The 26,221-nt window shown below is 48.7% G+C and overlaps 1 protein-coding gene across 4 annotated transcripts in view; it reads right to left on the bottom strand.

The window, feature by feature from the left end:
* Nucleotides 1–594: 594 nt before the first annotated feature.
* Nucleotides 595–26,221, bottom strand: part of VAV1 (vav guanine nucleotide exchange factor 1) — a 49,587-nt gene continuing 23,960 nt past the window's right edge. Inside the window, exons 2-27 of one of the 4 annotated variants that reach the window (XM_027585291.2) lie at nt 25,483–25,599; nt 24,910–24,968; nt 24,723–24,791; nt 23,583–23,691; nt 23,390–23,485; nt 22,303–22,371; nt 22,030–22,133; nt 21,348–21,447; nt 20,552–20,647; nt 20,283–20,351; nt 19,926–20,012; nt 19,738–19,823; nt 19,285–19,417; nt 18,823–18,932; nt 17,852–17,953; nt 17,523–17,620; nt 17,415–17,437; nt 17,218–17,263; nt 14,511–14,647; nt 14,059–14,124; nt 10,663–10,694; nt 6,867–6,983; nt 5,619–5,706; nt 3,733–3,847; nt 2,417–2,568; nt 595–898 (exon numbers count right to left, since the gene is read on the bottom strand). In XM_027585291.2, coding sequence (XP_027441092.1) covers nt 845–898; nt 2,417–2,568; nt 3,733–3,847; nt 5,619–5,706; nt 6,867–6,983; nt 10,663–10,694; nt 14,059–14,124; nt 14,511–14,647; nt 17,218–17,263; nt 17,415–17,437; nt 17,523–17,620; nt 17,852–17,953; nt 18,823–18,932; nt 19,285–19,417; nt 19,738–19,823; nt 19,926–20,012; nt 20,283–20,351; nt 20,552–20,647; nt 21,348–21,447; nt 22,030–22,133; nt 22,303–22,371; nt 23,390–23,485; nt 23,583–23,691; nt 24,723–24,791; nt 24,910–24,968; nt 25,483–25,599 — 2,334 coding nt within the window. In that variant the 3' untranslated portion in view covers nt 595–844. The other 3 variants (XM_027585292.1, XM_027585293.2, XM_027585294.2) reach the window with 3 other exon arrangements.

Raw genomic sequence — 26,221 nt, 5'->3', positions numbered from 1 at the left:
GCTCTGCTTCTGGAGAAGCCCAACCTAAGGCAGTGACCATATAATTTATCACCCAAACCAGGACACTCTGGAAAATGAAAAGCATCGTGATTAATAACTATACCAGGACAACAGCCAGGACTGTTGCAGGTAAACCAGGAGGTACAGTCATTCCACTCAGCATTTCAGGACAAACAGCCAGATGTCTTGCATGTGCCAAGAAGGATGTGGAAGACACAGAGGAACCAAAGGCAAAGCAGAAACCATGACATCTGTCTCCCCAACACCCCAGTGCCAAACTGCCTGGAATTTAAACCTGATCTTGGGGGGAAACTAAGATGAAGTCTCTACCTCTTAGCAGAATTGGAGAGTAGTTAAGTTCTAGCAGAGAAAAAACAAAGGAGAGTTACATTTTTGTGATCTGGAATCTGTGAGTGTAAAATTCTTTCCTGCCTTGTGGGGGTCCCATTTCCTTCTTGGGGTCTTATCTTATATGGCAAAGCAAGATAATAAAGCTGGAAGGCGGGGATTGTGGAGGGGGCTTTTATCTGTGCCCCCATGTCCTTTCCCACCCTTTCCCATCCAGGTCCTCCTGAATGACAGCAGTCATTCCTTTCATCATTTTATTAAAAGCTGTTGCCTTGAGCTCCACCTTCTTGAGGGGCCCCAAGAGAAAACCAGTGTGTTATAAATTAACCATGGCAGGGCATCATCCCAGGAGCCCTGCCAGCTGGACGCTGGCCCTCCACAGTCCATCCTGGATTCTCAGCCCGCTGGGACCTGTCACAGCCCCTCTGGCCCTGCTGCCTGCTCATCCTGGGCTCAGAGCCTGGAGTTTCTCATCTCTCGTCCAGTGTGCCAAAGCTCAGCAGTATTCAGAATAATCCTCCTCCACATAGTTGGAGGGGAACCAGCCAACCTGGAAAGAGAAGAGGAAGGGGTCAGGGCAGCCTCTGCACATTCCCCACTGTTCCTCAACACACCAGGCAGGTGCCCTCACACCTCAGGGCCTTTGCACCAGCCACACCTTCCACCCCAGAAAGTACATCCCCCAGAGGTACATGTGGCTGACACACACCCCCACCTTCCAGCGTTCTCTATCACATGTCGCCTTACTAGTGAGACCTTCCTGACCACCCTATTTGAAATTGCAAACCCCACCCACCCCAACACTCCTTATCCCTGCTTTATTTTTCTCCATAGCACTTGTCAGCATCTTATTGAGTATATGTTACTTATTTATGGGCTTGTTGTCTGTCCCCACACCCCCACTATAACATGAACTCCTCAAGGGCAAGGATTGGCATCCGTTTTATTCATTAGATTCCCAAAGAGTCTAGAAGAGTTCCTGACACACGGGGGATGCTTAATAAATATTTCTTAAAAGGATGGATGGATGGATGGATGGATGGATGGATGGATGGATGGATGAATTCATTATAGCTGAGATTTCCCAAAGGCTCCCTTAAACCCCAACTGTCCTCCACTGCACACTGAACTTACTCTCCACAATTCTTAACAAAACTGTTCACCTAAGCAATTATCTGGGCTGTTTTTTCACATGTTTCCCCCAGTAGAATGTAAGCTCCTGACCAATGTCCTTATCTTCATTCAACAAATATTTTTTAGAAACCATTACAAGCGAGGCAGTATTCTAGAAACTAGGAATTCATTCATGGATAAAATGAAGAAGACTCTTTGTCTTCGTGAGACAAAAATAAGAACCAGGTAGAAACAAATTTTTTGAGGAACCTTACGGTCCCGCCTGACAGACAGTCCGAATGCAGGCAGACAAAAAAGCACAAAAGGCAAAAATGGTCATTTCCAGTTATATACCTCTTCATGCATTCAATATTTATTGAGCACCTATTATGTGCCAGTCACTGGTGACACGGCAGTGAACAAGATAGACAAAAACCGCTCCCTTCATGTCCCCCAAACATGCTAATCACCTCAGGGCCTTTGCACATGCTGGTGCCTCTGCCTGGAATACTTTCCTCCACCCCCTCTATGACCTTCTTGCCTGGCTAACTACGCACCCCTCAGTGATCACCTTGGCCTCTCAGAAGTCCTACTGACCTGCTCCTACCCTGCCCTGTGATTCCCCATCTCAACCCTTACCATTCAATGTTGTACCCGCTTGGTTACACATCTATCATCTTCACTAGACTATGAGTTTCATGAGGGCAGTAACTGTACCACACTCATTTTTGTCTCCTCAGCACCCAGCAGAGTGCCCGGCACATAGCAGGTGCTCAGTAAATAGATGCAAGTTATATAAATGAATGAAATCTCTATCTCCTTTCCTCCCCTCTGACCAGGGAACACCCACAAGGGCCACTCCCCACCTGCTCCATTCCACAATTCCAGGCTATAGCGCTATAGCCAGGTCATCTCATGCCCTTTCCCCAGGCTGCCAAGCTTTGCCCCAACTCACCCGGCCATAGATCTCCCCTCGCCACCAGCCTTGTTGCCCCTTCTTGTTAAGGATCTTGATAATGTCACCCTCTTTGAGAGACAGCTCTGATCGGTCCCGGGCGCAGAAGTCATAGCGCGCCTTGGCTGTGCCAAAATACTTGGTGCTCCCTGCTGTGTAGGGGAGATCTGAGGTGAGTAAAGGGCCTGGAGCAGACACCTGCCCACCATCTGGGGACAGCTGGGGGGAGGCAGGGCTCTCAGGAGAGTAACACCAGGACAAAAGTGTCCCCCAATACTTCTTCATGCAGAGTATTGGACACCCCGTGCTCTGAGGGGACACAACTGTTCTTCTGAAATCATCATTCTAGCCCAACCAGTATCCAAGTTTAGAAAATAATGCCATTTATGAATTTCGAAAGACACAGAAAATTTTTCGTGGTGAAATATTAAGCAGCATTGTAGAATGGAAAGTGTTTGTAGTATTTCTCCAAGTACGCTAAGATCCATATAGACACCAGGGCAAATGAGTAATGTACAGACAGACACAAACATTTATCCCATTGGGTGATGAGGATCCTCTGATGAAGATTGGAGTCCTGATGTTATGTTGGTGTTGCTTTTTTCAAAAATGTAACATTTTAATAATAATCAATTTTTAAATCTCTCTTTAAAATTTTTTTTGGATATGTAAGAATCCAGAAACTATACCACCCATGTGACTTTTCTGAAAAACATACTTCAGGATGCATGCTAGCAAAATGAAATTTGAATCAGAAAAAGGAATTTAAAAAATAAAGGAAAATATAGAAAACAAGAAATATAGATGGAGTTTGAGTAATTCTTGATACTGTATTTGAGAAGTTAAATGCAACCTGTTAAGAAAGAATCCCTAAAACATATGTCGTAATTATTTTAATTCATAGCAAACTGTATCCAACATTCCAGATAACGTCCATGAACCTATGGGGAAGAGATGCAAAGGAAAAGAGAAGAGTGCACTAAAGGTCTTGCCTTTTTGTGAGATAATGATATAGGTACTGATTAATCCTTGATATTGATACAAAAATACAGGCTTAAAAGGTGCAGGTGAGAACCCTTCTGGTACCTAGTGTCCTCATCTTCCCCAATACAAAAGTAACCTCTGTCCCACCTTCCAGCCAAGCAAACGAACATGCAAACCACCCAAGAGCAAAGGGACAGACTGTCGTGAGAAGGAGCTCCCACTGCTTACCAGACATGACCTCTGTATGCCCACTGGAAGTCCATAGCATCCCTGAATTTGCCCCCTACAATAGGAAGGAGCTGGGACACAGGTCCCCAGCCTGAGACCTCTACCTGGGGCTTTGCTGATGGCTCTCTTCTCAGGCTCCTTGAAGGGGAACTGCAGGGTGGTGTCCAGTGACTTGAAGCAGTCCTTTAGGGAATTCTGCTGGTAAAACTCCACCAGCTCCTGGAAGGACAGGGGGGCAGATGCTATCCCTTCTGGCCTCCCTGGTAAGTGACTCCTTGACTGTTCCCCATGGTGGGGGCTCATTCCCTTCCTGGGCGACCAGGACCATTTTTTTGGGAAGAGATCACATTGCCTAAAGCCAGTTCTCTTAATAACCAAGTCACTTCATAATAAATTTACCGAATAATCAACTTGCCTGATAGCCAGCTCACCAAAATCAACCCCCACTGTGGGTGTCAAGAGACTTATTTTTATAATTAATTATAATAATGATAACAATAAATTCTGCTTATTCAGCACCTACTATGTGCTGGTCAGTGTGCAATCACACAGCATCAAAATCTCCAAATAATCATGAAAGGTGAATACATTCATGATTCTCCCATTTTATAAATGGAGAAACCAAGTTACAGAGAGGCCAAGTTCCTCGTCCAGGGTCGCACATCTGGAAAAGGGCAGATCCGGAATACAGTCCCCCAGGGAGAGGGGCAGTAGAGTGTAGTAGCTAAGACAAAACAAAATGTCTCATGGTTTAGAGTTCTAGACTCCAAAAATGCCAGTATCGTGAACGACCAAAAAAAAAAAAAAAAAAAAGATTTTAAAAAGGCTGGCAATCTATTACAAATGAAAAGAGACTAAGGAGATAAAAACTAAATGCAATGTGTGATCCTTGATTATAACCTGCAAGAAAAAAGAGCTATAAAAGGTATACTTTTGGGGGCAATCAGGAGTTTGGAAAATAGACTGTATATTACATAATAATTTGGCATCCATGCTCAATTTCCTGAATGTAATAATGATACTGTAGTGAGGTACAAGAATGTCTTGGCTCTTTGGATATTCATGCTAAAGTATTTTTGGGTGAACAGTCTAGATGCCTGCAACTTATTCTTACACAGGGCAAAATAAATGTGTGTAGCGGGGGAGAGATTGACAGGGCAAAAAAGAAGCAGAACATTAACGATTAGTAAGTGATAGATTCACACATGTTCATTTCACTATTCCAGGAACTTTTTGGAAATTTTTCAGAAATAAAAAAATGAGGGGAAAATTTTTCAGAATCAGGTTTGGTGGACAAAAAAAAAAAATTGTGGAATAAATTAACAGTCCCTAACCTTTCAGGGAGTCAAGGATCTGTTTGAGAATCAAGGGAAATCTGAGACACTCACCTCCTAATACATGCAGCTATGTGCAAAATTCTCTATCTTTTTCCAGAGGACTCAAAGCTCCTCAAGGATCCAAGGACCACAGGTAAAATCCATGTGCCTTAGACCAATGGGATTTAAAATGTCTAAAAGTTTTCCCAAAACTACAGGGCATCAAACAGAAGCAAAAACACTTGAAAGGTGTTTGAATTCGCAGTGAAAAGACCATTGAACAGATGAGGCAAAGCTAAGCCTGCAGTCTGACAGAAACAGCTCTGCTCTTCTGTGATACTAGATAAGGACAGAATATCAGTTTCATCTGTGTGTGAAGTAGAACCTCCCACAGTGAGTCGAGGGGATTCACTGGAGTCCTATCCAGAGCATGTCTGGCACTCAGTAAGGGCTTAGTAAATGCTCACTGCTGTTATTCATCATCATCATCATCATCATCATCATCATCATCATCATCGGCCATTAGGGGAATGAGTTTAAAGCCCATTGCTCCATAGTGCTCTTGGAGGGACTGCTCTGGGTGTGGGAAAGGGGGTGTCCCAAGATGGAGCTTCAGGGAGGGCTAGATTCTCCTAGATTCTGGGAGGCTGGGGTTGAGGTAGATTGGCCCTTACCGTAAGGCCCCGGAAAGCCTTCTTCTCTGTAATCCGGTACAGTCCTTCCGCTGTCATGATTTTAATATGCTTGACTTCAACATTATACCTGGAAGCAGTGAGAGAGGGGCCCAGATGGTCACAGGGCCCTGAGGCTGGGGACCCAAGCTCATCCCCTGCCAAGTCTCAGCCCCCGGGCTACACACCCCCACACCCTGATTCGGAGGGTTGTTGAGAAGTCACAAGGGTCTTGTAAAGAAAGCCATGGTCTAGAATAGAGAGGATGAGATCTGTGCTTCCCCCAAGGTGGAGGACCTAGGATTTACAGGTTGGGAAAAGAGACCCATTTCCACCAACATGGCGGGCCACAGACTAGTAAGGACATGGAAGAGATATTCACTTCTGTCAACATGGAAAACTAGATAACTGGCACCCCCCCAAAAAAAATCTGACTACAGAAAACAAGAAAGGATGAGAACAAAAAATGCTGAGCTCTCAAAAAAGTAAAGGGAAACCCCCAGAGGCCAAAATTGAGGTTGAATCTAAAAACTGAGCTCACGGAGTGAACTGCTACCCTACGGGGTTTGCTGATCTTGCTAACCAAGTAGCTTATGCCTTGATGATCCCACAGAAACATGGGATGAGCTACCGGGTCCATGGAGGTGGAAGGTTAGCACTGAGACCCGCCCACACCCCATAAGCCTGGACTATCAAATGCTACATCCTCTAGAAAAACCACCCGTCACACAGGGGACCCTAAGAAAGCTTATCTGTCTCAGATCCCAAACGGAAAAGTCACCCTTGAGAATTCAGAACCTCGCGCCTGCCCTCGTGTAGGTTTGGGGTTTGAACTTAAACCACCTGCACAGTCTGGGGAAACTAAGGAATTAACCTCAAATGTTGAACCTGAAAACAAAAAATTTAACCTGTTGGTGATCAACAGAAGTAAATGCAAAATCTCTGGAGACCCAAGCAGCACAAGATCCCCAGCGGGAAATCCCCACTGGACATCATAAGACAAAATTATAAAACCGACCAGGAAACGAGTCACCGTGAGTGAGAAGCTGCACACAACAGACGGGGCATGAGCAAAGGGGTCCGCTAGCGTTGGTCCACATGGGATTTCTGCCTCTTGCTAGAATGTGCTAAATGCCTTTTGGAGCCTGCCTGGGAAGCATATCTCTTTCTTGTGGGCTGTCCGTCAAGTAAAAGGAGTAAGGTGGCTACTGTTACTGTACATTCCCTTCCTCCCAGGGACGGAGGAGTTACTTAATGCTGATGGCAAATTCTGCTGTGTCCTTCACCCTCTGCCGCACCAAGAACGTCCCATCCGAGCGGTTGGTGAGGATACTTTCTGCCCCCGCGCGCTCCATGGGGCCGGCGTACCTGTCAAGATACAACAAGGAGACAGGTCCACACCACCCCCATGCCTGTGATTTTTAAGCTGGTGACAGTCCCAGGGGAGGCTGCTGCTCCAAGATGGGCCACTTTGGCATGAAGACCATTTTGAGTTAAAAAGCGATCGAAAGCCGGGACACCTGGGTGGCTCCATCGGTGAATTGTCTGCCTTAGGCTCAGGTCACAAGTCCCTCATGGGGCTCCTTGCTCAGCGGGGAGCCTGCTTCTCCCTCTCCCTCTGCCTGCAGGTCCCCCTGATCATGCTCTCTCTTTCTCTCTCTACATCTCTGACAAAGAAATAAAATCTAAAAAATAAAAAAAAAGCAATCAAAATCCAGCAGATTCAGGAAAAACTCTACCTCACCCACAACTGCTTAAAAAGAATGTTGACAGAGGACCTGCTCTGGGAAGATAGCAGCCATCACCCTAGATACCTACATTAGGCTATGAACGAGGTGCGGTGGGCTGGGAGGAAATTAGCGAGGCCCGTTTGGTCAAATCCTCTGTGTCCCACAGTTTTCCAGGGGCCCAGCAAACATTTGTGTACCAGACATTTCCTCCTCTTCATCCTCCTGTGAAGTGCATTCCTTCCCTTTGACGTCCCACACCCTTGCCCCCTTCTCCTTAATTTGGAATGACATATATGCCTCCTTTTGCCTGACCGTCCTGGGATTTCCATGTCTCTGTGGATTCCCTGTACATACAAAATTAATTTGATTTTTCTCCTATTAATCTGTCTCGTGGCAATTTGAGTTTTAGTCCTGCTAGAAGGACCTTGAAGGAGACAGGAATTCTTGAGCCCTGACATGGCCTTTTATAATAAACTCGTAATCTAAGGAAATGGTTTTCTTGAGTTCTAGGAGTTTGTGCTAGTGCATTATCCAAACTGGGGAGGGGGTTGTGGGAGCCCACAATTTACAGCAGGTCGGTCAGAAGTCCTGGAAGGCTGGACTTGAGATTAGCACCTGAGGTGTGGGCAATCTGATGCGAACCAACTCTTAACCTGTGGGGTCTGATGCCATCTCTAGGTGGGTAGTGTCAGAAATGAACTCAATTATAGGACACCCAGCTGAGAGGGAAGAATTACAGAATTGTTTGGGTGTGGGGAAAAAACCCACACATTTGGTCAAGAGTGCGAGTGTAAAAAAGCAGGGTTTTTTCCCCTTTAATCTGGAATTTGGCGTTGCTTGGATGGGCATTTACTGAATCCCCACAGTTCGTCCATCTCCATGGCCACCAGGACAGAAACTGGGTGAGGAGAGTGAGACACCAGCCCCAGGTACAAACTGTGAAGAGGGAGCAAAACACTCCACCATCAAGATAAGTGATAGCAAGTGAAGTAAGGAGTATTTTAATGCAATACTTTTAAAAACCAAAACGACCGCCAAAGAGCCATAAAAGAAGCGAGGCGCCCACACGCACTGCCCTGTGGACGGACCCTGAGCCCACGACACTCAGAGAGGGAACCAGACACAGAAGGCCACACTGTGTGTGGTTCCATGTGCGTGAATCGTCCACAACAGGCTCATCCACGGACGGGAAGGGGTTAGAGGTGGGTGCCAGGGGCTGGGGGGGCTGGGGGTGACCGCTAATGGGGGCGGGCTTTCCTCTGGGGGGACGGAATGTTCTGGAGTTATACTGGTGATGGCCACGCAACCTTGCGAATGTACTAAATGCCACTGGATATAAATATATTTATGCTGTAGACATAAATATATAACATAAATAATATATATTAACTATAGAAGATACACAATTATGGATGATATAAATATGAATATGAATGTATTATGCTATAAATGTAAATACATAACATATATACTAATTATAGATCATATGTAATTATAGATGATATATAAAGGTGAACATGAATGTATGCTGCAAATGTAAATATGTAACATAAATAACATATTTTAATTTGAGGTAAAATATAACTATATATGATATATACATGTAAACATGTAATAGAAATACAAGTATGAATATAAATGCCACTTTAAACAGTTAATCGTATGTTATGTGGATTTCAACTCAGTTTTAAAAATTAATGCAAAAAAATCCAAGGTGAACAAAACGTCAAGGCTTTAAATAAAGACAAGACCTGACTCCATACTTGGGGGCTCACCACATCACCTCTTTCTACCCCCACCCTATGAGATCCTGTCTTTATTTACAGTTTTGATGTTTTGCTTATCATGGATTTTGCCTTGCTTTTTTTCTTAATTAAGTTCTATGCCCAACGATGGGTTTAAACCCCACACCCCGAGATCAAGGGTTGCAGGCTTCCCGACTGAGCCAGACGGGCGCCCCCGTTTGCCTCGCTTTTGATTATTTTAACTGCTGCCTTGAAATAGCATGGAACTTGATCCCTGGGTTTTTGGCGCCCCCTTAAATCTTGCACCTGAAATGAGTCACCCAGTTCAGGCGTGATGACCCCATCCCAGCAGGGAAGGATGGAGATGGGGTCTGAAACCTGGCTCTGTGACCTCAGGAACTGATTTTGCCACTCAGAGCCCCAATTTCCTCTTCTGAAAAGAGGAAGTTAAAACTGCCCCCCACACATACAGAGCGACGTTTCTGACTACTGGCAGTAATGCAGCCAATGCACCTCGTCCGCTCAGGAAATGCAAGCGTTATAATGCCCCTTGTGTTACTTTGACTCTCCAGGGGCAACAAGGTCTGGCTCTGGAGTCCGGAGTCAGGGCAGATGGGTTCCGTCCTGTCTCCATCCCTTCCTCACTGCGTGACGCTGAACAAATCACTTCCCCCCTCTAAGCCCTGGTTTCCTCCTTCTTTTGCCGAAAGGGGGGAAGAAAAGCAAAGCGTTTTTACGAGAATTCAAAGTGCTCATTTAAGTGCTGACACAACACTCATTAAAAACAATCCCATATGATATCATCTAAGATGCTGGCGACTGTAAAGGGCACTGTTCTTTCACGGGCCATTATGAAATAAAAAGTCCTACCCACAAAATTAGGCAGAAGACTGACCTTCCATTGACCGTAAGAGCCATTCCAATGTCAGAGATGTTAAAACATGAAAAAAAATGTGCGTTTTAGAATTGATGAAATGTAGTCCTAATAAGATGGCCGCAATAATAACAGGTCTAATCTAATCACAGATAATAAAGGGCTTACTGTGTGCCAGGCACAGGACTAAGAACTTTACAGGTAACAGCTCATTAACACCTTATGAAAATCCCTACAAATGGGTTTTTAAAAAATCCCAAAATAGATGTTGGCATTAATCTATTTTCCAGAAAGGAGAGCTGAAGCCCAGAGAGGTTGAGTTACCAGCCCAAGGTCACATAGCTGGGAAATGTGGGACTCAGCATTTGAACCCAGGTCAGTGGGCTCCAGAAGCAACACTGTAAACCTCCACCCTTCACTGTTCTACCTGCAATAGGTGTTCAAAAGCAGGAGGGAGGGGCTGCTGTTACCATCCCCACCACCATTTTCCTTCCAGGGAGACCCTGATCTCCCAGAGTCAGGGACCCTCTTTCACTTGCTCACTCTTCAGCAGCCCCGGGTACAGGGCTCAATCCAACAGTCAATACCCAGAGTTCAAAAAATGAATAACCAGTTATTTTGGAGGCCCCTCCACGCCCAACCTGGGAACCCACCCCAGAGGGCCTCAAGCTGAAAATAAGAAAGGTAGTTCTACTCACCAGAGATGAACGGACAGGTCCTGAGGGGGACCCTGGGGACACAGACAGAGACTGGGACTTAGGATCAAGAACCCAGGTTGGCAGGGCACTCCATGCATTTGTTATCATCTACTATCATTCATTCCACCATCATTTACTGAGTGCCAGGCACTGTGCTGTTCACCGAGAGACCCGTCCACTTCCAACAGGGGCTGTCCAGGCACCTGTTTTAGCATGACCCTCAAGCCAAGAATGGATTTTATGTTTTTAAATAGTTGACAAAAATTAAAGGAAGAATAATATTGCCCAGCATGTGAGGATGGGATGAAATTCACATGCCAAGGTCCACAAATTCAAGTTTTTATCAGAACATAGCCATGCCCTCTCGTTTACACACTGAGGCTGCTTTTGCACTTCTCTGGCAGAGGTAAGCGGTCACAAAGAGAGCCTATGACCTGCAAAGATGAAAATTTGTATTATATATTTACAGAAAGCCCAGCCCCTGGTCTGAATAAATGCAAAGGTGCTCGCTTCCACCACATTAGGATGGTTACTGTAAAAATAAACAAAACAAAACAAAAAACCAAAAAACGGAAGACAGTAAGTGTTGGCAAGGTTATAGGGAGATTGGAAATCTTATGGCAGAAATGTAAAATGGCACAGCTGCTAAGGAAAACAGATGACAGTTTCTCAACAACTAAAAATAGAATTACCATATGACCCAGTGACTCCTCTTCTGGGTATCTACCCAAGGGAATTGAAAACAGGAATTCAAAGAGATATTTACATATCCATGTTCATAGCAACATTATCCATGAGAGCCAAAAGGTGTGTGCCCATCAAGAGATGAACAGGTAAAGAAAGGGTGGTATGTCCACACAATGGAATATTATTCAGCCTTGAAGAAGAAGGACATTCTGGCACCTGCTACAACATGGATGAACCTTGAAAACATTAGGCTCAGTGCAAAAGCCATTCTCAAAAGGACCAATACCATTTACCTGAGGTCCCTAGAGAAGTCAAAGTCATAGAGACAGGAAGTAGATGGTGGGAGCCAGGGGCTGAGGAAAAGGGAGGGGTGTTACTGTTTCACGGGGACAGAGTCTCAGCTTTGCAAGATGAAAAGAGTTCTGGCAAAGGATGGTGGGAACGGTTGTACAACAGTCTGAATATACCTAATGCCACCAAGCTGTACACTCAAAAATGGTTAAAATGGTAAATTTTATGTTATGTGTGTTTTACCATAATTTAAAAATACTAACAATAAAAAGAATGAGGAATAATCTATCTAGTTCCAAAACATCACCCCAAAAGAAAACCCATACACATCACCCATTAAACATCAGTCCCTAGTCCCCCCCACCTCCAAAATCTGGGAACCACCAATTTGCTTTCTGTCCCTTTGGATTTACCTATTTTAGATGTTTCACATAAATGAAATGATTGCAAAATGTACTAAGTACCACTGAAGTGTGTATTTTAAAATGGCTAATGTTTTTTCAAATTTCACCGCAATTTTTTTAAAGGAAAAAAAGAATAAAATGGTCTACGTACAGTGCTATGGAAAGATCCCAAGATATATTAAGGGGTGGGGGGGGGAGGCTGCATAACAGTGAATATCAAATCTTTTGAATCTATCATGGGGGAAATGAGAATCCGTATTTGTATCTACTTGTATGTGCACTAAGAAACTCCAGAGAGGCATACAGAAAACAGAGTAGTTTCTTGCAAGATGGGTGGTGCCAGGAGCATGGAATCCTTGAGTAGAAAGGAGAATTGTCATTTTTTTCTATCTTTTCTCAGAGTCTTCATTGTAATGGAAGAGGAGGAGGCTAGGATGGGTGTAGCTTTAAGAAGGCGGTGCATTTGGAGGCAGAAACTGGAGAGATGTCCAGATCTTGGCTTCTGAATGCCATGTCCCACTGAAAGGACCAGGGCTCCTTGGGAAAACGGTTGATTCCAAGACTGGGGCCTGGGAAGTACAAGGTAAGTCTGGTATTATGCCAGAAAATAAGGAAGACCTCAGAGAATAATAGGGACATATCAAAAGAACAGATGAGCCAGGCTGATAGGGCTCCAACTGGCCAAAGCTGGGACAATTTTAAAGCAAGAATCCACGGGTATTTCCTGAGATACATGCATGCATACATACCTGACCGACTGGAGATACCCATCTACACAGATACATAGATGCTTGATACATAGATTGATACATAAATGACTAATAGATACACAGAGACACAGATAGATACACAGATGATCATTAGATACATAGATGACTAATTGCTAGGTAGGTTAATTAATTGATTGATTAGGATACAGCTAGTCCTTACAGTAGAACATCTGCGAATAAACTTGGACAGAACCATGAAGTTGGAAATGTATAATGTAACTCCACAGTGGAGAAACCTGGAAGACCCCAGGCCAAAAAAGAAAAAAATCTCTAAAAGATAATTTTGGGGGAAACTGTCAAAATTTAAATATGGACTATAAATCAAATCACAGTATGATGTCAATGTCAAGTGTCAAGTCCATGGTTGTTAAAATCATGCTATGGTTAGAGAGCCTGGCACATCATTACAGCTAAATAAATGGTAGCTATATTACTATGAAAAAAAAATCATGCTATGGTTATTTAAGAAAAGGTTCTTATTCTTAGAATGTATTTAGGGGTGAAGGGAAAATATGTCTGTAAACTTTTAAATGTCTCAAGAAAAAAATATGAATTTTTAAAATAAAATAAAATGTGCAGAGAAAGAGCAAATGAGAGAGCAAATGGGACAAAATGTTGACAGCTGGTGGATCTGGGGAAAGGCTATTTGGAGTTCTTTGCATTATTCTAGCAACCTTTCTGGAAGTCTGAAATGATACAAAATTAAAGCAACAGAACAGGAGAGAGTTTCCCTCTGCAGGTTCCTATTTGGGCTGGGAAGCAGGCAGAGGGGCATCTACCGTGAGGGAGGGAGGTCTGGGGAGAGTGGGAAAAATCTGAGGTCATCAGAGAACGAGGTAGTCAGGTGAGCAGAGGACAACTGAAGAAAAGAGGTGGGCAAAGTGCGGGCAGGTGTGTCCACAGGAGCTGGGCCATGGAGGCGTGAGCGGCCACCCCCCTGATGGGACAACATTCGCTGTCTCTGAAGGAAGCAGGGACTGGCCAGCCTTCTGAGCCCCTGCTCCTTCTCCTTTACGAGGGAGAGGACCTTCATACAAGAAGAATCAAGGGGGAAAGGACTGGTCATCATTCTCTCTGTGGCCCCCACTCTGGGCTCAGTAGGCAAGCTAGGCAGAACACGGATTTCGGGAATGACCTGCCATGATGGACAGCCCCTCCCTATCTCAGGGGTGTCACCCCAAGGCCTCCCACCCTCGCAGGACCTTCTCTGGATCCCTCACTACATCCAGATTTGAGGCACTCACATGCACGTAGGGCTTGACTCTGTTACAGGGAAACCAGCCAACTTCATTGGTAGCTGTATTCCTGCCCTAAAAAGCCAGGAGGCAAAGACATGTACAGAGAGGTTATAGGCATTCGTGCAAGCATGCGTGTGTGTGTGTGTGTGTGCGTGCGCGCGCGTGCACACGCACACGCGTGCACGCGCACACTGAACTTTCTACCCAGTGGCCACTCTGTCCGTCCATCTATCTCTCTGCAGCCTGCATGACCCATGGAGTGCCGGCTACTATCAACTTCCTGGGAAGACAGCCAGCTCAGAAGGGCCAGGCCAGCCCTAGAAATCCCCATGTTTACCACCCTCCCCAGGTGCCTCCTCCAGACCAGGCTCCCCTGCCAGAGTCACTTCCCGGGACTGCCTACACCCATGACCCCACACTCAGGTCCTTCTCCATCACTCCCACAGCCCAGCCTATACCTCCCACCAGTTCTGTTCGGCCTCAGCCTTGGTGAGCTCCACGATGTCTCCAGGGTTGAGCCGTAGAAAAGGTCCAAAGGCTCCAGGGGGTGGAGGAAGCCCATAGTACTCCTGACACACCTCCATCTTGGGCAGGCCTGGAGGGGAGAGAAGGTGGTGGCTCGGTGTGATTGGTGGTCAGAGATGTTCACACCTGAGTCTCACTGCCCACCGGAAAGGCAAAAATTAGGGACTGACAGCACCAAGAGGTGGTGAGGATATGGAGCACACAGAACTCTCCTACATTGCTGGTGGGAGTCCATGTGGGAAAACTGTCTGGCAGTATCTCCCAAAGCTAAATAGGAATCTACCTTGTGACCCGACAATTCCACTCAGGGGTATGTGACCAAGAGAAACGAACGCTCGTGTCCACCAAAAGTCCTAGACAAGCTTTCTTCACAAAAGCCAAAAACTGGCAACAACCCAATGTCCTCAATAAAATGGATATACCGAGTGTGATATAATCATACAATGGAATATTATGCAGCAATGAACAAACTGTGAGGTCTCACCAACATGATGCTGCTTAAAGAAGCCAGATGCAGGAAGAAGACACACCACATGATTTCATTTTTGTGCAGTTCAGAGAAAGGCAAAACTCATCTATGGTGACAGAGGTCTAAGAGCAGTCCCCTCTGAGAGCCAGGTGGGTAGTGACCAGCAGCTCTGTCCAGGAAAACTTTCTGTGTGGTGGAGAGTTCAATAGTCTTGTACTGTCTGGTAGGGCAGTCATTAGCCAGAGGTGGTTACTGAGCACACGCACTGTGGCTAGTGTGGCTGAATACAGGAGTTTCAAGTTATTTAAACTAGTCTCAATTTGTATTTGACCGTGTACTTCTAGAATTCAGTTCAATGTTCTCATACCTTGATCTGCATGGCAATTACTTGGCTAGAAATTCATTGAGCCATGGAGTTAAGATGTGTTCACATTATACATCTTACAGTATGTATTTTCTATCTTAATAAAAAGTATATATATAATGGGTATGTATAAATGTGCATATTAACACATATATATGATATGCATAAATATAAACATATATAATAGATATACATACACTTATATGTATTTCCCCCTATTGAGGACATTTGGGTCACTTCTAGTTTTTAACAAATAAAGTTGGGGCACCTGGGTGGCTCAGTCGGTTAAGGGTCTGCCTTTGGCTCAGGTCATGATCCCGGGGCCCTGGGATCGAGCCCCACGTCGGGCCCCTGCTCAGCATGAGCCTGCTTCTCCCTCTCCCTCTGACGCTCCCCCTGCTTGTGCTCTGTGTGTCTCTCTCTCTTAAATAAATAAATAAAATCTTTAAAAAAAAAAAAAACACAAAAAACAAAACAAATGAAGGGATGCCTGGGTGGCTCAGTCAGTTAAGCGTCTGTCTTTAGCTCAGGTCCTGATCCCAGGGTCCTGGGATCGAGTCCCACACCAGGCTCCTGGCTCAACGGGGACCCCGCTTCTCCATCTGCCTGCCGTTCCCCCTGCTTGTGTGCTCTCTCTCTCTCTCACTCTCTCTCTCTGACAAATAAATACATAGGATCTTTAAAAAAAAACAAAAACAAATAAAGCTGATATATATTTTTTGTATAAATTGGTTATACTATATATATATAATGATATATACATTCCTCCTATTGAGATCACTTGTTTCCAATTTTTTACTATTTCAAATAAACCTGATATATCTATATCTACCTACCTATCGATCTAGACTACAGACATCTGTAGATCTTTATATGGTGACATCTATATGTGAATACAGGTAGATGGGGATAGGTAGATATGAAATCTGGGTCTTTACACTGTCTCTGTATGACTATGAGCAAGGGGTTTACTTCCATCAGCCACACCAAACTGTTCTCACATGTTTGATGATGCCTGGACCTCCCTGCCTCCTAGCCTTTGCACATGCTGTCCCCTCTGCCTAGAACAACCCTCCTCCTCATCTGCCTGACTCCTCCTCGCCCAACGAACGTCCACCTAAATTCCTCCTCCTGTGAGAAGCCTTCCCTGAAGACTCAGATTTGTCAGGTCCCTCAGTTTTATGCTCCAGAAAACCCTCTACCTCGCCCACCACGAAAGTCTGCTCCCCCGCCCCACACACCGGTCTGAGAACTTCCAGAGGACAAGGAGCACAGGTGTTGTAGTCATCCTTTGTCCCAGATGATGTATCCACTAGATGCTAAACACAAATCACCCATCACTGCTGTGAGTCCACAAAATTCATTAACACGGGAATGAGGCCAGCCTCTCTCCCCTGCCACTGGGCTAAAAAGAACCCATGTCCTCTGCTTCCCCATCAACCAGGTGGAGGGCATTTTGCTGAAACCACGTATCATAGTAAGATTCTGTGGCACCGAATCAAGAGGAGAGGAGAGGAGAACAGTCAGAGGTGTGCCTAGTTGACTAAGAAGCCTGTGAGAGAGCAAGAAAAAAGGGTCAGTGGACAAGAAAAGCGGATGGTAAGAAAGAGAGTACCTTAGCAAAGAGTGCTCCTATCCCTAGGGTTTGAGCAAAGCAAGTAAAGAATTTGAGGTGGTTATTTTTAAATTCCTTTCAGGTTTCTAGGATCACAGCTTTATAAACAGGACACTATGTTGTCAATAATATAATTGTTGAGATCTGAAGCAAAGACTGGATTTCCTCCTGCCCCACCCTCTTCGGACTCACCCAGCTCATTCCTCTTTTTGTCCTGAGCCCGGCGATGTGGCTTATCCTGGAGGGAGAGACCAAGAAAGCAAGCGTGGCTACCTGGGCCCAGCCTGGGTCCTCCTCAGCCCCTATGTGAGCACCCAGCAAAAGGCCATGCCCACCCCTCCTCATCCCCCATGATTTTCCATGCAGAGAAAGGAGCATAGGGGTCCTACCTTCTTCATAGTTCCTGAAAGATCTATGGGATGGAAAAGGAAATAGTGAGGATGGGAAACACCCCACGCAGAACCAGGGCCACCTCCCACCCTCTGTCCCACTGGTACCTTGCCCAGCTCGGCCACACGGAGGGACCCTTCCCAGACACTCCTTGTGTGCAGGTGCCCGGCACCGATGACAACGGTAGCCCTGATAGAAGGTGCCTCTGGGACAGCAAGACCAGATAAAGGAAAGTCAGTAACGTTGAACAGACACAGGTGATCATTTTGCCAAGGGTCCCCTTGGGTTCTCTTTAGGGCAGGAGAGAGATAGGGGGGCTGAAGCTCAAAGGAGAGCCTCCCACCTCCCAACTCAGGGGACAGATGGCTGGGGGAGCCCCTCTAAGGAGTAGAGCTGCCCAAGCCCAATTCCCAGGCCCATCCTCCCATATGCCCACCTCAGCAGCATCTGGCAAGCCTTGCAGGATGTGGTATCCTCAAAGGAGAACATCTGAAAGTCATGCCCATTGGCAGTAGCGTTCTCAGGGTAGATGTTGGAGCTAGAGAGGGGAGAGAATCCCATGCAATGGAATAGTATTCAGCCACACAAGGGCATGAAGTTATGGATACACGCTGCCACTTGGATGCATCAAAGCCAAATTGGATATGCTGCATAAACCATACTGTGCCTCTCCATCTGTCTACTGATGGGCATTTGGGTTGTTGCCACCTTTTGGCTATTGTGAATAGTGCTGCTATGAACATGAGTGGAGATAGAAAGCAAACTGGTGGTTGCCAGGGGCTGGGAGCAGGGGGAATGGGGAGTGACTGCTTCGTGGCTGCAGGGTTTCCTTTTGAGAGGATGAAAATGCTCTGGAACTAGACAGAGGTGATGGTTGCACAACACTGTGATGTACTAAATGCCCCTGAACCATGCACTTTAAAACAGCTAAATTTCCGGGCGCCTGGGTGGCTCAGTCGTTAAGCGTCTGCCTTCGGCTCAGGTCATGATCCCAGGTTCCTGGGATCGAGTCCCACATCGGGCTCCCCGCTCCGCGGGAAGCCTGATTCTCCCTCTCCCACTCCCCCTGCTTGTGTTCCTGCTCTCGCTATCTCTCTCTGTCAAATAAATAAAATCTTTAAAAAAAATAAAATAAAACAGCTTAATTTCTGTTACATGAATTTCACCTCAAGAAGAGAAAGAAAAAGAAGGAGGAGGAAGAAGAGGGGTCCAGGCTGGTGGCTGAAGCTCACACAGAACCTTGGCATTCTGAGGATGCAGACAACATCAAAAGCCTATCCCTCCCATTTCCCAGATGAGGAAACTGAGGTTCAGAATGGCCCTACAGAATGGAGCACAGAATTGTCTCTCAGCTCCTGCCCGTATGCAGAGTCCTCTGAGGACAGGATGGGGGGCGGGGGGTCTCACATGGCCATCTCGAACTGCTCCATCCACTTCTTCTTCAGTTCTCGTGTCTTGAAGAACAGCTCATAGCCTTGGGCGCCTTGGTCCTCGATCAGGAGAAACATGTGAGTCCACTGCAGGGAAGCAGGGTTTAGAATGAAGGCACCCGCTCTGCAGAGGGCGGGACCACACACCCTCTTTACCCCTAGCCCTGTGGGGAGAACAGGGTTAGGCAAATACAGCCTCTCTGCCCCCAGAAGAACCAGGCATGGGTACCTTTGTACGGCTCTACCCAGGAGAACCAAATACACATTCATAAATCTAAAATCGCACACTCACACGCATATACACACTCGGGTCACATACACACACACACACACACACACACACACACACACACTGGCATTTGAAAGGTCCAAGGGAGAGCCTTAAGCTGCACTGGGGCTTCCCAGCACTGGGGACCCCAGCTCTGGCCTCAGAGCCCACCTTCTTGTTTTCTCGATCTCCAGAGGAGTCATCTCGAACCTGGAAGCTGTGCAGGTTCACAAAGTCCTTGAGGTCGTAGGAGTCCCCTCGGCGCTTACAGATGAGCAGAGCTTTGTCGAGCAGGAAGGCGTACCTGAGAGCAGCTGGGTCAGGTACCTCTGTCTGGTTCCCACCAGCTCCCTGCCTGATCTCCTCCACCTTCTGGGCCCCACCCTGCTGTCCATCTAGGATTCCCGCCCTTCTCCTCCTCTGTGGCCAACTTGGCAGTGCCCGCCTGTCTGTCCATCCTGACCTCACCCAGTACTGGTCCCAGCACCTGTTGGTCTTGGCTTCACCCACACATCTACGCCTGTTCTGCCCGGCCTGTCCACCTAGGCTCCACCTCCTGGTATAACGAGAAATCTGGCCCCACCCCTGCCCAGGCTCTACCCTCTATCTGTTGGCTCCGCCCACCTGTCCATCTTGGAGCGCCGCTCCACTGAGGTGATCTTGAGCTCCCCATCGATCTTGGGCCGGCCATAGTGGGCCAGAGACTGGTCCTATGAAGCAGGAAGGGGGTCTGGCAAGGGGCCACCAAGGAGGACACCAAACACCCTCCCCACATGGCCACACCCCTGGCTCTCCCTGTCCCACGCCCTCACCAGGTTCTCAATGGACAGCTGGAAGTTGGTGATCTGCCGCAGCGTCTCGTTGTCCCGTTTGACCTCGTTCACACATTGTGCCAGGTCCTGGGGGTGGGCCATGTGATGAGCCTGGACCGCCCGCCCCACCCAGTCCCCTACCTGGCAGGGGATAGGGGGTCAGCCCCCACCAGGGGTTGGTAGGAGGTGTAGAGAGGGTATCCCCAGCATGTCCTGTCCCGAAGGGGGGTGCTGGGAATCACTCGCTGGTCACATGGTCGTGTCACTCTTGATGAGAGGAGGGGTTGCCCATGGGGGTGACCGTGTGCCTGAGCTGCACTACCTTGAATGAATATGTACTTGTGTGGGACCACTCACCCTCATGGCATCCAAGGCCAGCCGCAGGCTCTCCTTCTCCACCACATCCTGCGTGTGTTTGACCAGCTCCTGCATGGCCCACAGAGACAGACATCACCTGGGCCTGCCCTCTCTTCTTGGGGGCCCTCCAGACAAGCCTTGGCCTGCCAGCTTCCTCCTTCCTCCCAGAGGGTCCTAGAGCCCAGCCTCTGGAAGCCAGCCGCACCCACTCCGATGACACATAGAGGTACAGAAGCCAAGCCCTTGCCTCGGGGCCCCCGCTCGCGCACCTGGAGAAGGAGGTGGTACTTGAGTACCCGCTGCATGGGCACCATCAGCAGGTCCCGCAAGGTGAACCTCCCATTGTTTGCTCGCTGAGAACATTCCTGGGGGGGGGGGGGGCGGTCAGAGAAAGACATGAGCAAGATGAGATGCAGACAGGTGTGGACTTTTCTAGAACATGAAACATCATATCTCCCCCAAGGAAATAATGAAGAATTTCCTGGAAGGCTGGCAAATACTGCCTGGGGCAGAAGCCCAGGATCCCACCAGCTGAGTGGGGCTGGCAAGGGAGAGAGGGACAGATCTGCAAGTTCTCCACAGTGGGTACCAACGAGGCCAGATATACAACACACACAGGTGACTCCTCATCACCTCTGCCCTGACTGTGCTTCCACTAGACACACTGGGCCAGGGTGGGGCTCAGCCCAGGATGGGGGCTTGGTGTAAAGTTGAAGCTCAGCCTGGACTTGGGGTGCAGCCAAGGCTGGGGCTCAGCCCACGCTGGGCTGGGGATCAGTTTGGAGTCAGAGTTCAGTTTGGGGTCAGGACCTCAGCTTGGTGTCAGGGCTGAGTCCAGAGCTGGGGTTCAGCTGGGGTCAGGGCTCAGTGCTCCTGCCCACCTCCTCCTGCTCCATTTCTCCCACTCGGCTGGTCAGTACCTCCTTCCCCAAACCCTCAGTGGGCAGGTCCCTGGCTGGGCTGCTGCAGAAAGTTGCACCATGAACTCAGTCCCCTCCCCGCTGCCCGCCCCTGGGGCCTTGGGAAGGAGCAAGAGAGTCCCCCAGATGTGGCCTGGGCCCCGACCTCCAGCTTCATTTGCACATCCTCCCGGGCTGTGGCCACACGGTCCAGGTGCTTGCTGGCCGACTCCACCTGGCTGCAGTAGCGGCCGTAGACGAGGAACCTGAGGGAAGGACAGGTGGCCGGGTAATGGTGGCCGGCACCACAGTCAGGCAGATCTGGGTGTCAGTCCAGGCCCCACCTCTTCCCAGATGGGTGATGCTGAGCCTCGGTCTCCCCATCTGTAAAATGGGCATAACAGTGGCACCTCCCACATGGCGCTATTGTAGCGTTGAATGAGATAATGCATAAGAAGCTCTTAGCACTTGGTATAGTGGTCTCTCCAATGTTCATTCATTTAACCAACACTTACAGAGCACCTGCTGCGTGCCAGGCCCTTTGCTAAGCACTTTAGGCATCAATTTATTTAATCCTCACCACACCCTAGGAGGTATATTCCTGTGCCACACCGATTTTAATAGATGTGGCAGCAGAAGCACAGAGAGGTTAAGTGATTTCCCAATGCCACACAGCTCAAAAGAGGCAGAGCTGGTGACTGAACCAGAGATGGGTAGTCCCTTGCCCATGAGCAAAGAAGGAAGAGCCCCGCCTGTCCAGTAGTCTCTGAGGGCAATTTCTCCCAAATGCCCTGCCTGGGCAGGACAGGGTGACTTCCAGGGGTCTGAGCTGGCCAGCTGGGTCTCACCTCTCCTTGTATTTGATGAAGACCTGGTAGAGAATGGGTGCACCTGGGGCAGCCAGGGCTTCCTTCATCTCCTTTAAGAAGTGAGTGTGCACACGAAGCAGGTCCTACTCGGAGGAAGGGGTGAGGGCCAGGCCTCAGGATGCCAAGCAGGAGACGGGTCACCTCCCGCCCTATGTTGCTCAATTCCCAACCCCCGCGCTCCAGAGACAGGTGGGGCCAGTAGGTTGTCCCCACTGGACAGAGGCCAGGAGGACTGGGGACTGGCCAGCTCACCTCGATGTTGATGAAGATGATCTCGATGTCTTGAGGTTTGAGGAACCGTTGCAGGGGTTTCATGAAGTGCTGTGGGAGGGGAGAGAAGGGTGAGGGAGGGGGACACCTCCCCCTCCAGCCCAGTCCCAGAGAGACGGGGACAAGGAGGCAGAGTCAGAAAGAGACAAACAGAAAGAGCGATTGGGAGAGAAAGAGAGATGGAGAACGTCCACACAGACACCTGTACATGGCTATTCACAACAGTTATTCATAATAGTCAGAAAGTGGGAACACCCCAAATGTCCATCAGTCAAATGTCCATCAGTGGATGCGCGGGTAACAAGATGTGGTCCACTCACACGGGAATATCAGCCCTGAATACAAGTGAGGCGCCGACACGCGCTGCCCACGACGCTCAGGGAGGGAACCAGACACAGAAGGCCACACGGGGTGTGAGTCCACGTGGGTGACACGCCCAGAACAGGCTCATCCACGGAGACAGGAAGTAGATTAACAGTTGCCAGGGACTGGGGAAGGATGGGGGTTTACGGGGTGATGGCTGAAGGGTATGGGTTTTCTTTGGGGCGGATGATGAAAATGTCCTAAAATTAACAGTGGCGACGGTTGCACAACCTTGTGAATAAACCAAAAGCCACTGAACTGTATCCATTAAATGGGTGAGCTGTATAGTATATTGGGCTCATCTCAATAAAGCAGTTGAAAAAGCAGTGGCCAAAAGGAAGGGAATAGAAGGTCAGAGAGACGTAATCGAGACAGGCGGACAGGACGAGGGCACAGGAACAGATACAGACGGGGACAGAGGGACACACAGAGGGAAAGAAAGACAAACAGAGGAAGAATTAAGGAGAGACCTGGAGGGAAAGAGAGACAGATCAACGCAGGAGACAGGATGAAAGAGAAAAGCAGAGACGAAGAGAGATGAAGAAACACAAAGCAACGGGGACTGAGAAGAGCCCCAGGCCCGCTTAGGACACAGGGGGCTTTTCAGGCGTGGCCCGGAGGCCACCACACGGGTGGACGTGCACCTGCCCGCCCAGCTCCCGCGCATGCGCATGCACCCGCCGGAGGTTGGGTCGGAGCACCGCACCTGTTGGATGGAGCCTAGCGTGTCCGTATACTTCTCCTCCGTCTGCTGGATCTCCCGCAAGCAACAGCACCGCTTGTCATACTCTGTCATCTTGGGCTGAGAATGGGGAGGACAGGTTGGTGCTGGGGAGCCCGGGGCAGCCTCCCCCGCCAGCCCATACGCCCGCGCAGACACCACACTCCGCCCCACGCACCGGCATGGGCATGGGCTCCGAGCGCATGAGGTCTTCATAGATCTCATCACCCTCCGCCTCCTCATTCTCCACACAGTCGTACAGGTCCTCATCCTCCTCCACCGTGTCGCTGCGGGGTGTGGAGTCAGCCAGGGCCACCGGATCCCCCAGGCCAGGAACCCCTCAGGTCCCTCCCAAATCAAACTCATGTCCCCTCAGATCCACAGGGCGGAGCCATGTCCTCTCAGAACCCCTAGGGCAGGGCTATGTCCCTCAGACCTCCTAGGGCAGGGTTATGTCCCCCTCAGACCCCCTAGGGCAGGGCTATGTCCCTCAGACCCCCTAGGGCAGGGTTATGTCCCCTCAGACCCCCTAGGGCAGGGTTATGTCCCCTCAGACCCGCTAGGGCAGGGTTATGTCCCTCAGACCCCCTAGGGCAGGGCTATGTCCCTCAGACCCCCTAGGGCAGGGCTATGTCCCCTCAGACCTCCTAGGGCAGGGTTATGTCCCCCTCAGACCCCCTAGGGCAGGGTATGTCCCCCTCAGACTCCCTAGAGCAGGGTTATGTCCCCCTCAGACTCCCTAGGGCAGGGCTATGTCCCCCTCAGACTCCCTAGGGCAGGGCTATGTCCCCTCAGACCCGCGAGGGCAGGGTTATGTCCCCCTCAGACTCCCTAGGGCAGGGTTATGTCCCCTCAGACCCGCGAGGGCAGGGTTATGTCCCCCTCAGACTCCCTAGGGCAGGGTTATGTCCCTCAGACCCCCTAGGGCAGGGTTATGTCCCCCTCAGACCCCCTAGGGCAGGGTTATGTCCCCCTCAGACCCCCTAGGGCAGGGCTATGTCCCTCAGACCCCCTAGGGCAGGGTCATGTCCCCCTCAGACCCCCTAGGGCAGGGTTATGTCCCCTCAGACCCGCTAGGGCAGGGTTATGTCCCCCTCAGACTCCCTAGGGCAGGGTTATGTCCCCCTCAGACTCCCTAGGGCAGGGCTATGTCCCCCTCAGACTCCCTAGGGCAGGGCTATGTCCCCTCAGACCCCCTAGGGCAGGGTTATGTCCCCCTCAGACTCCCTAGGGCAGAGCTATGTCCCCTCAGACCCCGTAAGGCAGGGCCATGTCCTCTCAGACTCCCTAGGGCAGGGTGGTGGTCCCACACACTCACTCGATCTGGTCAGATAGGCCGCTGTAGATGTCTTCATCACCCACACTCTCCTCCTCGGTGGGGAAGGGCCTGGGGAGACATGATGGTATGAGCCAGAGGCCTGGGGGCTAGGTGGGAGGGGCACTTCCAGGAGGGGGAGCATTGGAGCCAGATCAACCCAAGGCTGTCAGATCAAATGGTTACTCACATGATCCCCTTATTCTGGGCAATCGGGGTCCAGGACAGAGCAGACAGGGTGTAGATTACCTGTGACAAAGGCCATGGATGCTCAGCAAGCCCCTTGCCCACCCACATGCCAGAACATAGCCTCAGACTCCAATATCTGAGGCTAGATATTATGGTTAGATTCCACGCCCCTAGGAGCCTAATTCAGGATTTTCTCCACCTTCCCACTCCTCTATGTGAGTAGGTCAGGGTTCCCTTAACTAAGCACCCACCACTTGATCGCCTTCTTCTTTGCAATCCTTATAACCACTCAGAAAGTATAGGATGATATTATTCCTGTGTTAGAAAGGAGGGACCTAGGGCTCAGAGAGACATGGTCACAAATCTGAGGTCACACAGCAAGTAGCAAAGCAGGGACTGGAACCCAGCTGCCATATCCCATGCTCTTTGCACCTGGTGTACTGCCTGGTCTGACTTACCTGTTCTTCCCCCAACAACACTTAGCTTTCTTGATGGAAATGTTCATGGAAATGGACTGAAATCCAATATTCCAGCTCTATGTGCCCAGCTCACGGGAAGTTCAGCACCAGCTTACCTTCCCAAAATCCTGCACATCAAAGAGGTCAAAGGCCTCAAAGAGTTCACTCCGCTTGAGGCCAAACTTCTCACAGCAGGTAGACAAAAAGGTACGGATGTTCTTAAGGCATAGGAACTGTGAAAAGAGACAGAAATGGGGGTGGAGGAAACGTAACAGGACAGGGGAGAAGCTGAGCCCTGGGCAGTCTGACTTGGGGACTGGCCCAGAAGGGGAAAAAGAAGGCACCACCTCCCTCTCAGTAAGCCACACCCTCTTCTGATAAAGATCAAGCTGTACCTGAAGCTAACTCTACCCTTGAATTCTTGCTTACTGAGGTAAAATTCATATAACATAAAGTTAACCATTAACTGATAACAAAATGTAGTATATACATATGGTGGAATATTACTCAGCCAGAAAAAGGAATGAAATTTTGATTTATGCTACAGCATGAATGAATCTTGAAAACGTTATGCTCAGTGAAATAAGCCAGACACAGATGGACAATCATTATAGGATTCCACTTATATGAGGTCCCTAGAGTAGGCAAATTCACAGAGACAGAAAGTAGATGGTGGGAGCCAGAGGTTGGAGGTGGGGGTGGGGGGAGCCTGTGCTTCATGGGGACAGAATTTCTGTTGGGGATGAGGAACAGTTTTGGATACGGTAGTAACAGGTACACAACATTGTGAGCGGATTTAATGCCACTGAATTGTATACTTATAAATGGTTAAAATGGCAAATATTCTACTTTATT

The sequence above is a fragment of the Zalophus californianus genome, chromosome 1 (assembly GCF_009762305.2).
Source record: "Zalophus californianus isolate mZalCal1 chromosome 1, mZalCal1.pri.v2, whole genome shotgun sequence".
Classification (NCBI taxonomy): Eukaryota; Metazoa; Chordata; class Mammalia; order Carnivora; family Otariidae; genus Zalophus; species Zalophus californianus.
Note: the sequence above shows the minus strand (reverse complement) of the source record. Positions and strands in the feature narration are given on the sequence as shown.